The sequence below is a fragment of the Prunus mume genome, linkage group LG3, assembly GCF_029339155.1.
Source record: "Prunus mume cultivar Tortuosa linkage group LG3, ASM2933915v1, whole genome shotgun sequence".
In the NCBI taxonomy this organism is placed as follows: domain Eukaryota; kingdom Viridiplantae; phylum Streptophyta; class Magnoliopsida; order Rosales; family Rosaceae; genus Prunus; species Prunus mume.
The window spans coordinates 21,434,755-21,448,444 of NC_142700.1; the positions used below are offsets into that span (position 1 = coordinate 21,434,755).

General features: G+C 35.5%; 1 protein-coding gene across 3 annotated transcripts; it reads right to left on the reverse strand.

Annotated features, from left to right (window-relative positions):
• Positions 1-332: 332 nt before the first annotated feature.
• On the reverse strand, positions 333-12,019 carry LOC103326864 (NAD(H) kinase 1). 3 transcript variants are annotated; one of them, XM_016793226.2, is made up of 12 exons: positions 11,583-12,007; positions 10,450-10,603; positions 10,237-10,356; positions 6,642-6,779; positions 5,483-5,658; positions 4,659-4,772; positions 4,386-4,480; positions 3,612-3,718; positions 2,670-2,743; positions 2,476-2,554; positions 1,990-2,297; positions 333-977 (listed from the first exon to the last, which is right to left on the reverse strand). In XM_016793226.2, the coding sequence occupies exons 1-12, from the start codon at positions 11,607-11,609 to the stop codon at positions 669-671; spliced, it is 1,701 nt and encodes a 566-aa protein (XP_016648712.2). In that variant the 5' UTR covers positions 11,610-12,007; the 3' UTR covers positions 333-668. The 3 variants fall into 3 exon arrangements, with proteins under 3 accessions (XP_016648712.2, XP_008227337.2, XP_008227335.2); XM_008229115.3 differs by having other exon boundaries at positions 6,642-6,801; positions 11,583-11,965; XM_008229113.3 differs by lacking the exon at positions 6,642-6,779 and having other exon boundaries at positions 11,583-12,019.
• Between the last annotated feature and the right edge of the window lie 1,671 nt (positions 12,020-13,690).

The window sequence follows — 13,690 nt, forward strand, 5'->3', positions numbered from 1 at the left end:
TTAGGTATACATGCGTCTAATAGAAAGTTGGCCACCCCAATATTAAAAAAATAGAAGTTGAAAAAGATTAACAGATGATTAGACCAGACCATGTTGATCAAATTCAAATTTTTCTCTAACTTGATCACATTTTTCTCCATTTAGTTAGAGGAAATCCCAGGTTCGACTCCATTTGTTTGGAGGAGGTCTCCATGTGTTCAATTTATTCCTAGTTAATGGTAATGTAAGCTTGCTGTGAGCGTATTTGTTGTATATTGACCTATTGTAAAAGTATTTTGTAATTATCATTTCGTTTGTAAAAACCAAAAATAAAAAATCAAATCAAATATGAATTTATAGTGAAATGCGATTTCTAAATTTTTTGCATATATTCGATCAGTAATTATGATCCAGTTTACAAGTTCCTAACACAAAAGCAATATCATTGATCTTTCGACATCCATTTAACAAGTGCTCTGCTTCAAGCCCTGACCTTATTCTAGGAGGAGAAAACATATAATCTCCTCGTTTGAGGGGAAATACATAATTATAGGAATTTTAAAGTTTCTTTTCACTTTCTACAGCCACCCAACTCCCCCCTTTTTTCCCCTCTTAAAAACGCATGATATATTTAGATTCTAACGAGATCTGCCAACTAGAGAACTAATATACAAAAGAAAAACTATGCACTATGTATCCCGAGGGCCATCAAAAGACTGAGTCTTTCGAAGATTCCAGTGGAGGCCGTCATGAATGCTGTTCAGGAAGTCACTAGTAGAATCAACTTGACAGGCAGTTGGGACAGGCCAAGGTGCCATGCTGCACACAAGTGCATCACCAGCTGCCAACCGTTTCCTATCCTTGCCATCAAACGACGCCCATGCATGGCTCCTGCTGTTGAAAGGTACTTGTACTCGCAGCGTCACATGCTCAGGTAATATCAGAGGCCGAAATGATAGGGAATGTGGACAAATAGGTGTAAACAGAATTCCAGGAACCTGAAATTATAAAGACCAAATCATAATAACAATTTTATAGTTGCAAAACATGAAACAGCTACAGGTAATAACAGTTTTAATAGATTTATTGCTTTCTCTTATTTAGGATAAGATCAACCAGAGTACCTTTTTGTGAGATTATTTTGAATATCCTAGGAATAAGATTGTCAGATTCATTGCAAGTTCCTCCTTCAAGATGTTAATTTTCTGATCTCTTTTAGCATAAGATTCTTCTCTTAAACATATTTTGATATCACTAGTATACATAGTTATTTAGTCTAAGGTTTAGTAATTTTGAAATACTTAATTCATACGAAGAAATATATATACAGAGAGCTTCCTTTGAGGGACACCTTTGTAGGGCCCACTCCGTATTGTATTTCACTAATCCAAACCGTCTATGTTTTAGATAATCATTCAAAGATCATCTTTATTTTTATACTAGTCATCTACTTTGTACTTCACATCTGTTTTGTGTTTGTTTCAGAGTAAAATTGAACATATTAGCAAAAAAAACAAATATACTTTCCAAGACTCCATGCAAACACAGGACAGTCCAAGTGTGAATATAGCAAGTAAATTACATTACAAAGTTGGTAATGTCCGTAAGGATTAAAAAGAACAGTGGCAAATGGTTTTCGGAAGTGAACGTGGCCTTGATTTTATAGGATTCAAATTCACGATGTCCCTATATAAAAATGATTATTTTTCTATGAACTTAAGGTTTTCTATCACTGTTTTAATACATTTTCTTCTTCTTAGGCATAACATTAAAGCAGTAGTAAAAAATTAAAACAAATTTTTGAAAATTAAAAAATAAAAAATTGCTCCAGGTAGCTCTGTATCAGAGTTGCCTAAGTGGGCTCCAGCACAGGCTAGATTATTAGAACCAGATGTTAGTCAACTTATCTATCAATTCACCAAGCAAGAGGCACTATAGAGTACAGAAATACCAAATATCTCATGTGGCTGTGAACAGGAGGCACTAATGGATTATAGTATAAAAACAAACCTGGGGATGAACCATTGATCCTCCGGCCGCTAATGAATAGGCAGTACTGCCAGATGTTGTTGATAATATTAAACCATCTCCTTGGACACATGTGACAAAAGAATTGTCACAATAGCATTCCAAATTCGTAAGGTATGATGATATCCCACGGTCAATTGTAACCTCATTTAATACAAGTATCGGTCCTTCAGTTTCATACTCATTTTTGGCTGCTTCTCTAATAACATGGCACTGCAAGCGGTGTCGCAACGTGATACTAATGGGACCTTTTAAAACTGAATCAAGATATTCTCGGTAACGTTCACTGTCTGAAGCATGTTAAAGATCACGTCTGAATGAGACACAGGAACAGTAACAAGTTACCAATAAGATATCCTATAAAAGACAAGTCAACATATAGACTAAATATAGAACGTTTCTGGTGTTTTTTTTTTTTTTTTGTTGTTGTTGAAAGGAGCCCTTTTAAAACAAATGATAAGAGGATACGAAAAGGGGTCATAAATCCCAGAGACCCTAAAGAAAACGGCACAACAGGAGGAACTGGTCCTTTGAACATAGATGCTGCCTGCAAATTAAAAGTATATCATAGAATCACTTCATATTCCCTCAACCCAAATACTTTAATGTACTAAAAAAATCTGAAGTAATGCAAGTTAAAGCTTAAAAGTATATGCACACACCCAGAGGACAGTTCCATCTCCACCAAGAGTTACCACAAGGTCAACTTTTGTGTGCAGGAGCATTATTTCGGTCTCTGTCAAGCAAAAAATGAAATGCTAAAAAGTAAATAGCAAAATCATGAGCATAATTATCAAGTAAATCATTATATAAATCATAGCTATTTATTAAATAACAAGTCGCAACAACTTGAGATTATTGACTATGCAAACAATTTTACACGTAAGCCCATGGTCAGAAATTAAATGGAAGAAAATATGCATGCATAAATCATTTCACTTGATTTGTGGCCGGATCTTGTACAAAATCAATAGTTGATCGCAAAACAAACAGACATTGGTGCAGTTACAGATACATAACTCTGACCAACATGACAAAATCAATTAGAGACACAAAAACGAGAGGGATTGTTTAGAGTCCAATAGGATGACTTCCAAGCACCCTAGTTGGCTATTCTGTAAAACTTTAATGACTTTTTCTCCCACACCAGTTTCATTCTTGGTAATAGTGAAAGGACTAGACTTTGGGAAGAGGTGATGGAGTAATGTTCCTTTCATGCTCTGCTTTCCTAGACTTTATTGTTTCCCTAATGCGAAGGTTCTTTCATCCACAATCTTGTAGTTTCTTCCTTGACATGCGTTGTATTGTTATCTTTAGCATTGTTCTGTTAGCTTAAGGATAGACTACTGGTCTTTTCCTTACTTTGTACTCTCTCTTTACTATTAAGACGGCATTTGTTTCTCATTTAGCCGAAAAAAATAACAATGAAAAAACTACATATATAAGAATCTGCAAGTAGCAAAAAAAAGTATGTCAAAGATTTTACAAGGATCTTTTGTAAAAAGCATCATGGAAAGTAAGTCTCGGAATTTGTTTCATGTGTTCTAAAACAGAAGTCACTTCCAATAGATAATAGAAAAGAAGCAATCTTTTGTGGTTCTTACCATCTTTCCATGTATGGACGAAGTTGTAGTAAGATGACTCTGTTAGAAGTTCAGCTCTCACGTGCGGTTCCACATAAATATCTAACTTCTTCTGCTCTCTCAACCATCTGGAAATAGAAAACAAATACTGAGGAAAGGAATAACATTTGCGAACATCCACTATAAAGTTACAGAGGCATGCAAAAATGCAAAGGTTAGGCAGGTCCTTAACTGAATTTTGGTATGAGGGACTTAACAAGAATGACAGTCACTTTTAGAAAGTACATACGTATTGTGTCAGGCTCTTTCTTTCATGTGTGACAGGGCTATTTTAAATAACTATATGAGAGACAATTGCAAATAAATTCATATTTGTATACTTTTCTTCAGTGGAAATCGTTCTCATACAAAATCTACTTTTACCCAGCCTACCTTAATGTCACACATAACTGTTCCCCAACCCCCTTGCTCAGCAGCATCAGTTTTCCTTTTGATAAGAAAAAAGCTTGTACTGAAAGGAAAGATGAAGTACAAGGAAAAGCAACGTCTTTTTCTTTTTACTACAGAAAGCAAAATCATTTTGAAAGACACGACCTAGCCATTAAAAAGCACAGAGCAAACCAATTTTAGTAATTGCAATAATGAAACAATGTGGTACATAAGATATATCTATGAGGCATTTCTTGAACCATATGATGTCTTGAGGTACCAGAGCTTGATAGGAAAAGCAACTCATGCAGAAACATAAAATCTGCTTCGAGAAGTGACAAACTAAGGATTTCTTAAAATCCATACCTGACCATCTCTGCACACAGAATTCGAACAGAAGTTGAATTTGGTTTGGTCAATATAATCACAGTTTGTGGCTGAGATTCCCACTTCAAAGAAATCTGAAACAAAAATGAGTTTCTAAATAGACAAGATGGGACCCACCAGTAAACTGAACCCAACAGTTAGGCAAACAGAAATATGCAAACCTTTGTCAAAAACATGAATAATAGCATCTACCCCAATGATACAAAAGTAGTGGGAAAACAAAAGTAACATGCATAGACAGGACAGGTATACTTGTTTACTGCTGCGCTCTGCAGTTGTAATGTTTCCTCTTTCAAAAGAGACAATGTCATGCTTGTGCTGGTCACTTTGGTCACCTTTGCACCACCATGAAAGTTTAAATGATGCCTGTCTCAGGAAACATGGATGTCATGATATAATCTGGGAATTCATTGCACTAATAATGTTCCAACATGTTAACATGAACAATCCATTACGACAGATAAAGAGAATTGCATGCATGGTAATAGCAGTAGAAGGGTGATATAGATATAAATATTTATCCAAAACTTTATGGTAACCAAGAATATCTTGCCAAGACAATCTTTTACATCAGGTTAAAAAACCGTGTAAGGCTTAAGTTTTGACCATACGCCAAAATTGTTATTTAGGCTAATAATCAAAGGCTAAATTCTGTTCATAACAAAATGGTAATAACAATAAACAATAAATGAGAAGGTCATGGGGTCACTACATTGTGTTCGTAACGAAATGGTAATAAACAATACAAGAAGTGATGGGTTACTATCTGTTGGACTGTATAGAGCTGTATAGTTAACCAATTAGTCTGGGAAAGCTATTGTTTAGCTGTAATTTGCTATAATTACTAGGATTACTTTACTTTTCTTGCAAACTTCCTTTTATTGTGATTCTGTAGCTTAAATACGCCATGGGGAGAAGAATGATGATCAGAAAATTATTTTTTCTAACCTAGACTTTCTGCACTATCCAAATGTGGTGACACTTTAAACAGAAATTAGAATATATACAATGAATCACAGTACACAGAACAAGCCAAAGATTAGCTGGACAGAAGGGGAAGGACAAGAAAAGGGTACCTTTCTGGCAAATTTATTGGGGACCACCTTGGAAGCAGAATCATGGTCACCATCCCGAAGAACTTCATGGGAGCATATCCCATTACTCCCACAACACTGTTCAGATTGCTCATTTGATCGGCTGGCCAAGTTCTCTGTCCTCTCATCATCACCGTTATTCTCTCTATGTGATTGCTCTATAACATAAGCCAGAAAATCCCTTTATTAAGGTATGAATAAAATTATAAAAAGACAAAAAAACTGAGAGCGATGTTACTAAAGTGAAACAAAGCACACACTGCATTACGGGAATGACCACACAACTCAAAGTATCAAGCACAAAAGGACAAAACTCAAGTTGTAACCGCAATAGCTTTGCATTGAAAACCAAATGAGAGAGAGAGAGAGAGAGAGAGAGAGAGAGAGAGAGAGAGAGAGAAAGAGAGAGACAACTCATACAATAATCAGGGGAAACCTCCACATCAAGCACCAACTTGGACATCTAAACTTTAATCATGAAGGAGGAGAAAATACAATCAATTACCAATAACTAAATACTTTTTACCAAAAGAATGATGTTCCTAAGCACGACGAAATCACAAATGCATTCCCAATATATAAGCCAAATCATTACGAACTCGACGCCCCTTCCCAAAACAATTTTGATTCATCCTATTATGGCAGTGAGATTATTAAAAGGGAAAACATCTGAAATGAAAAGGAATGTAGTACAGTTGAAGGCTGTCAAAAAAAATAATGTCTTATAGATTCAATCACATTATCTTGTAGTAAGGAAAAACTAATTGGCACGTATATTGTTGGAAAAGTTTACACTAATAAAAATTCATTATTTTTTTTTCCAACCCCTAATAGCTTAACGGAAATTACTCTGGGACAGTTATTATAAATTCCTTTGCTGCATAGCTGGCCTTCACCTGGTCATTGTAGCACCTTCAACTTAAATTTACAAATCCTTAGTTTGCAGTCAGTAATTTTCTTAAATAACCTTAAACAACATTCTCCTGTTTTGGCATTTCAAGGAAAGCCATAATATTTTTCTTTTATTTTTTGTATTCACCCCAAAAGGAGTATAACGGGGAATTTCTTCTGTCAGAAATGTGCAGATTTCTTTTGTGTTAGTATCGGAGTGACTTTATTTTGCATAAGACAAAGCAAGTACCTTCAGAAATTTTCCTGTCCCGTTCCTTGCAATTTTCCAAGCAGAAAAGGCATGGAAGCTTAAATCTTATCATTCCCATTGCATTACATAGAGAACTCTGAGTCCACCAACTTTTGAGCTTTTCATAAAAGTTGTAGCCTGATAGTGGAATACCCACAATCTGATGATAATGAGTCCAAATTTGATTAGAAAGTCGAGAAACACCAAGCAATTGATCTAAGTTTTCACCATATCCAGAGGTAACAAGTCAACTCAAAACTATGGCCAATAAAATCGTCAACAACAAGAAGCATCCCGACCTTCCCTTTTTCTTTTTATAAGAAGAGTTTTTCTATAAAGATTAATAAATAGAAATGCAAAAACAAGAAATGGAGAACCCGTCCAGAAATTAAGAGAAAATATATATATACATATATATATATAGTTTTGTTAAAATTGCATAATGCAAACGTATAATATAAAGGACCCACTCTAAGACAAGATCTATTCTTAGACCTTACAAAAGCTTCCTATAGAACAAACATGCGAAAAGATGTTCAACGACGAAATGGATTAATATGACCCAATTGGACCAGGTGTATACAGTGGCAGAGCCAACACCCCTGGCCAAAGGTGGCCTCTTACACGTTTGAAGTACTTTATAAGCACATATATTTAAGATATTTTTCTGGCGAAACAAGAAAAGTTTTGATATTCTTAGTTTTTCTCTCTTATATTTGTTTATAGCATATATCTAATGTATTTCTAACCATTCCCTTCTAGTACAATTTTCTGGTCCATCAGTCATCCTCACATAGAACCGACCATTAATTCAACATTCCATTCACATAAATTGTGTTTAGAGAAAGTAATTAAATAGAATATATATATATGTATATATATGAATTAAATAGAACTAAATTACAAATGAAATAAAAGCTTTATTTTGTTCAAAACATAATGACATTTAAGGATTTGGTTTGCTTGATGGATGACAAGAAAAAACCAATACTGATGCTCGAAGAAAACCACATGAAGCACTCAACCCCATAGATGCAACTTGGTTTAGGAAAATGAGATCCATTAACCATCCAGTTATCTATAGCCCCGTCTCACTCTTCAAAATTTGCAACCACATCTCATTTGCATATTTTGAGAGCATAAAACCCCCTTTAATATTTAAAGATAAGTTATTCCATGAGACCACAAGATGGGGATGGAAAAAGACAATTTAGTCTCGGAGAGTTTCTCCTTTTTTCTTTTGTTTCAACACTGACTTTAGTCTTGAACTTTCTAAGAAAAATCCAGGTCGATGGAAAAGAAGAAACGCAAGTCCACCTCTGGAATTTTTTCCATTAAAGGGATCATATTTCACTAAGAAATATTTCAGTTACCTTTTTCACTGAGGAGAGCCACTCTAATTTCTGGTACTTTTCTTGTTGTTACATTGGAAAGGATCAAGCCTTGACCTATCCTAACCCTAACCACATTCTCCTTCCCTTCCCCACCACATGAACTAACCCCAAGGGATTAAAATAGTAGCATGGAATCTCCAGTACTTTTCTTTGAAGTCTAATTTGAGTCCATGAAATTTGTTTAGAAACATGAAAAGGAGAACCAAAGAAAATTCCGATACCTTTTGGTCTGGACTTTCTAAAAGATATAAGAGTAAGGCCCTATTACATGTCAATTTAGGTCACTAGTTAACACCATATTATTAGACAATGATAAAGGAACAAATTCATCATAATATGGTGTGGACTTTCTAAAAGATAGAGAGGTTTTTACATAAAAAAATTCATCATAATAACATGTTAGATTTCATTCAATCAACATAAAGGTTAGAGTGATAATGGAATAACTTAGGAACAAATGATTTCTAAAATGACTCCTTAACATAGGACAATGCAAGGTAAAATATAAATGGCAGCAATTTTTCCCACATTAACTGCTAGAGAAAAGAAGATGAAGATTTAAGCCTGCTGCAATTCCAAAGTATATAGAAATGCAGGATGACATGCAGAAAGCAAACAAAGAGTTAATAGAGAGAGGATGCAAGGCTCCAAGCCTTCAATGTTCAACCATATTCTTCCATTCTAGTCTTGCAAGAGTGAGCCTCATTTGGAGGCTTTTGAAAGAACTCCAAAAAGACTTTTAAATACTCCATGAAAGATCAAAATACTCCAGAAAAACCTTTTGAAAAGAAAAGACCAAAAGAATCTTACAAAACGTAAACGAATTGATTCAATCTAAGACTCAAACACAAAAAATCTTCATCACTCTTTCCATTAACATATAGATTGATCTGATGAACCTTTTTTTTTTGGTAAGTGAATAATATATAACCAAAACAGAGGCAAAAGCCTAATACAAACAACCACGAGGTGCCTCATGGGAACAAAGAAACAACCAACTGAGCAAAAAAGTCAGAAAGGAAAGAACAACAACCCAACCAAGGGGCAACACCTAACTATCACCAGTAAGAGGTATGTTCCAGTTGTGAGCAACTGTCAAGTTAGCTTGCACAGGTTTAGAGGAGAGGGAACACAACTTGCACTGGATAGTCAAAATAATATTTTTGAGGACCATAGAAGGGGTAGATTGTGTATCCTTGAAAATCCTGTTATTATGCTCCATCCATATACCATACACCGTGACTGCCAAGGAGACCTTTTTCTTACTAACTCTCAGGCTACCATTAAATTTCTCTTTGGACCAAAAAGGATTTACTCTTAAAGTTTGCCCACTAGGCTTAGTCTTGCATATCCAAAGTGCATCACCCCTTTTGGTATCTTTCATCAATGAGAAGAGAAATTAAAGGATATTTTCCATACAAAAGAAAAGGCATGCTTTTACACTGTTTCTTAAGTATATAGGATACCTACAGGACTAAACACACGAGCACGCATCTATCCTATTATTATAGAGAGACCACTTTGTCAACCACTTTTGCCAAAGTGCCACATTATACCCCTACTTACATTAGGAAAAAGAAAGAAATGAAAGAAAAAAAAAACCTAATAACATAAGGGTAAAACAGTAATTAGCAATCATTTTAAACAAAAAAGAACACAAATCTCTCCAGATTTTAAGGGGAAAAGAAAACTTCTCCCTCTACTCTCTCTCTCTTTAACTCCTCACACACACAGTATGTGTGGCCCTTCTAGTATAAATTTAAGGAACAATGCCAAGGAAGCAATTCCAAATTTCACTAGATGGGCTTCGGATTGTGACCTTTTATACTAATGGTTGATTAAGTGACGTACAATGAAGACCAACAACATAGTGCTAAGAAGGATTTATTTTGCATAAATAAATTGGTTCAACATATGAAGAAATGTCAAAAGGAAAAATGAAGCTGCAAAGGGAACAATGGAAGGAGTATACAGATAACATGGCTCGACACTTTTTTAGATGAATTTAAGTGCTTCTAATTGCCCTAGAAATAACATCAGAAAATATCTGAAAAACTGTGTTATACATCACCAAAAATTACATTATCAAACACATAAAGAACAAATTGGAAAAAAAGAAGATATATATATATATATATATATATGAAAGAACAAACCCAGCATGTGACAATTAATGTATGTTGTTGAATCATTCAAAAAACCTTTATGTTCCAAATGGAGATTGCGGGCCTTCTCCAGTTCATATTTACGCTTCCATTCAGCTGCCTCAGCTTGCGCAGAAGCCTTTCCTTCAGCAGCCCGTCTCAGGGCCTTTGCAACAGCTAGAGAAAGTTAAATGTAATATAAGCAATGCATCTAATGATAAATAGTTTCACTGACTTTAGAAAGCACTCGAGAATAGAACATGACCATACTTCTCATAGCATCTGAGAACTCTATGAGGTGGTCATCTGTGCTCTGTACAGGAGATTGTTGCAGAAGTTCCTGCACTGCTTTCTCTGAACTTAAGAGAGAAAGTGAATTGAGAAAACCATTCTCTGGCTGTGAGCATGATACACTTGCATCACCCTGTCCACAGAAGCACATCAGATAACAAGCTCAGCTTGGTATAAGACGAGATATCTTGTCAACAATATATAGTTAGCATGGTTATTAGTTCCATGATGCAGAGGTAAGTAGAGTTCAATAAAATCATAGAAGAACAAGAGCACATCAGTTGATAAATAGAAGAAAGCCAAAAAATTATTTCCGACAAATTGAGTTCAGTGGAAATATGTCCTAGTTTCCAGGCCATGAAGAAATAACTAATACATCAGCATAAAGTCATGAAAAAATGCAGAAGAATCATGTTACCACTACTTCAGAACAAGAAGCAGCTATGACTATAAGTAATCCCATTTGGGAAAGGGTATAATTAAATTTTAATATCTATTTACATTATAATTTTTCAAGAGTTGCATAATTGGAAAACTAAATTATTAGGCTTTCTAATTCGCAGGTATCATCTTTAAGTTGTGTCCTCATCAGCACATTGGTTACTTGATACACTCAAATCTAGTTTCCTCAGATTTCGGATAGGTTATTGATCCAAATCTTGCCAATTGAGAAAAATTAAGAAAAAGAAAACACTTATCAATCAGTTTACTTCAAAGTCCGGATTGATCCAAAGTCCAGATAACAATGGCCAATATATTCAGTTAAAAAATGTCTTCATTTTAAGGGGGATCACCAATAATCAAGCAAAATTGGGCACAATAACAGATTATCCCACAAAATTCAGAATTACATATGAGCTTAAAATTTTCTCTCTTATCAAAAAGCCAAAGTTCTTCCACATTAGTTCTACCTAGAAATGCTACATGAACCCAAAATAGCACTACAATTCAAAGCTCAAAATTTCCACAACATTTCCCAGAGCTAATTACCAAAACAAAAGGGAAGAAGAAACATAATTGAAGTCCACAAAATTCAAGAAAAACCTTCCAAGTGAATAATGATTAATTAGAGTGTAATTGAGAGAGAAAGAGAGAGGGAGAGAGGTGATTACAGCAGAATTGACTTTGCTGGGAGCCATAGCTGAGCTGAGAGGGATAATTGAGTTGAGAAAAAAGAAGAGATCCCTCTTTTCTTCTTCTTCTTCTTCTTCTCCTTATACAAGAACGCAGAATGTTGGCGTGAGAGAATTCTATTCCATCTTTGGGTTTTCAACAGAGATTCAGAGGTTCCTTCCCTTTTTAGTGCAAAAAAACAAAAAACAAAAACCCACAAAGAAAAACAAAGAGAATCAGAGATTGACCACCTCTCTCCTCTCCTCTTCTCTCCTCTCAGCCCCACAAGCACAACCCCCAACCCAGACAAAGAACCCACCTACTGTCTGGAGAGAAAGAGTGGGAATCAGGCGTAGACCCCACATACAACGCGTGGCGAGTCAAAGCTTGGTGTAGGAAATAAAGTAATAAACTTTACATCTCCTTCCCTCCTTCCACAACACAAGGGCCTTTACCACATAACTTAGTCAACCAATCACCCAGCAAGCAGGACACATCACGCAGGTGTGGACGTGGTGGTAAGTAAGGACGGCCCGGATGGTCCAACTTATCGATTTGACGTAAGCACAGGCGTGGCGAGGCAATTTATATTTTTCTTTATGGGGTGTAGTCTTCCATTCTGGGCGATTTTTATTTTTTATTTTTTATTTTTATTTTATTTTATTTTATTATGGAAAGAACTGAGAACAACAATATTATACTGTTACAAAATTTCTTGATGCTTTGTAATATGTTTTGAGTGAGGTTCATGCCAACTTCCTATCATTTTGTCATGCGTTACTTTGATTGTAATACAGCTCCGTCCTTTTATCTTAGGTAACACAAATCTGTTCACTAATTCTTTACAAAAATCAAAGGGATGCATCATACTACGTTCTAATACTAAATAGGGGAAGAAGCTCATCCAATGTAAGGCATTAATCATGAATCGCTGCACTCAATTTTACCCATATACACACACAACATGTGCACTCAAACTGACGGAATTGAGGGATATGACATAATTTACTAGAGATGACGAAATTGGGAAAGTTGGAATTGCAGTGACCAAAATTGTTTTTGAGGCTAACCCGAGTGACCAAATATGTTTTTTATACTCAAATAAAATAGTAAATTACAAGCCTATGTCGAAAACTATAGCAAACTGACGTCCTTCTAGGATTAATGGATGAAGGACGTGCCAACATTGGGCCACAGTTGGGTGAACATGCAAGTTATGTCTGTGAGTGGGTAGAATCTAGTCTTCTTCAAATGATCACGGTTAAGGAAGGAACACCTCTCGAGCTTGGGTGTTTTTACCTTAGACTACAAGGATTTGGCATTCTTAATCAACCAAAGCTGTCATGTTCAGTAATACTACACCGATGAGTGAACTCGAAAACTCGCTCGCAAGGACTTAGGTCAAGTGGGTCGTCGTGGTACTACTTAATTCAAAATCATGAAAACGAAGTGAGTATAACCATCTCGAAAATAGCAATATCCTTGAAAATAGCTGGTAAAATGTACTAAAATAAAATGGGATGGTGCTCAAGATCTTTGTGAAGAACAAAGAGCTTGGTGATATAAGAGACGAATGTTACAAAAATCTCAGCAAAGGGCTTAATGGCTTGAATATGAGAGAATAACTCGAAAGAGTGTATTGATGCTTTTTTGCAGCAATTTGGCTTGTTTGATTGACTTTTTATGTATGGCCCATGCCATTGGCACCATTATTTACAGGGTATACTTCCCACTCATGATAGGAAAGCCTAACTTCATTTCTAATTAAACTCAATCTCAGAAGCCTAATATGATTCATGTTTCCATATTTGCTTCGATCTTTCCTTATATTGACTTGTACGCCAAGTCTCCTTAATTACTTAGGATTGAACCTTCTTTAAACTTCTTGATTAACTAGGAAACTCCTTGGCCTCAATTGGATATGGATAAACAAGCATAAAAACACCCGGTGCGTGATCGACATCCGGCAGGTGCCGAGCACAAATGACCTAAATGCCCTTCCAGTTAAAAACTTAAGCTTAGTGCAAGTTCGACTTCTATCGAAAAATTCGGCAGAGTCTCCCCTGTAATTTGTTCATTCCCCAAAATTTCCATATGTTAAACAAGC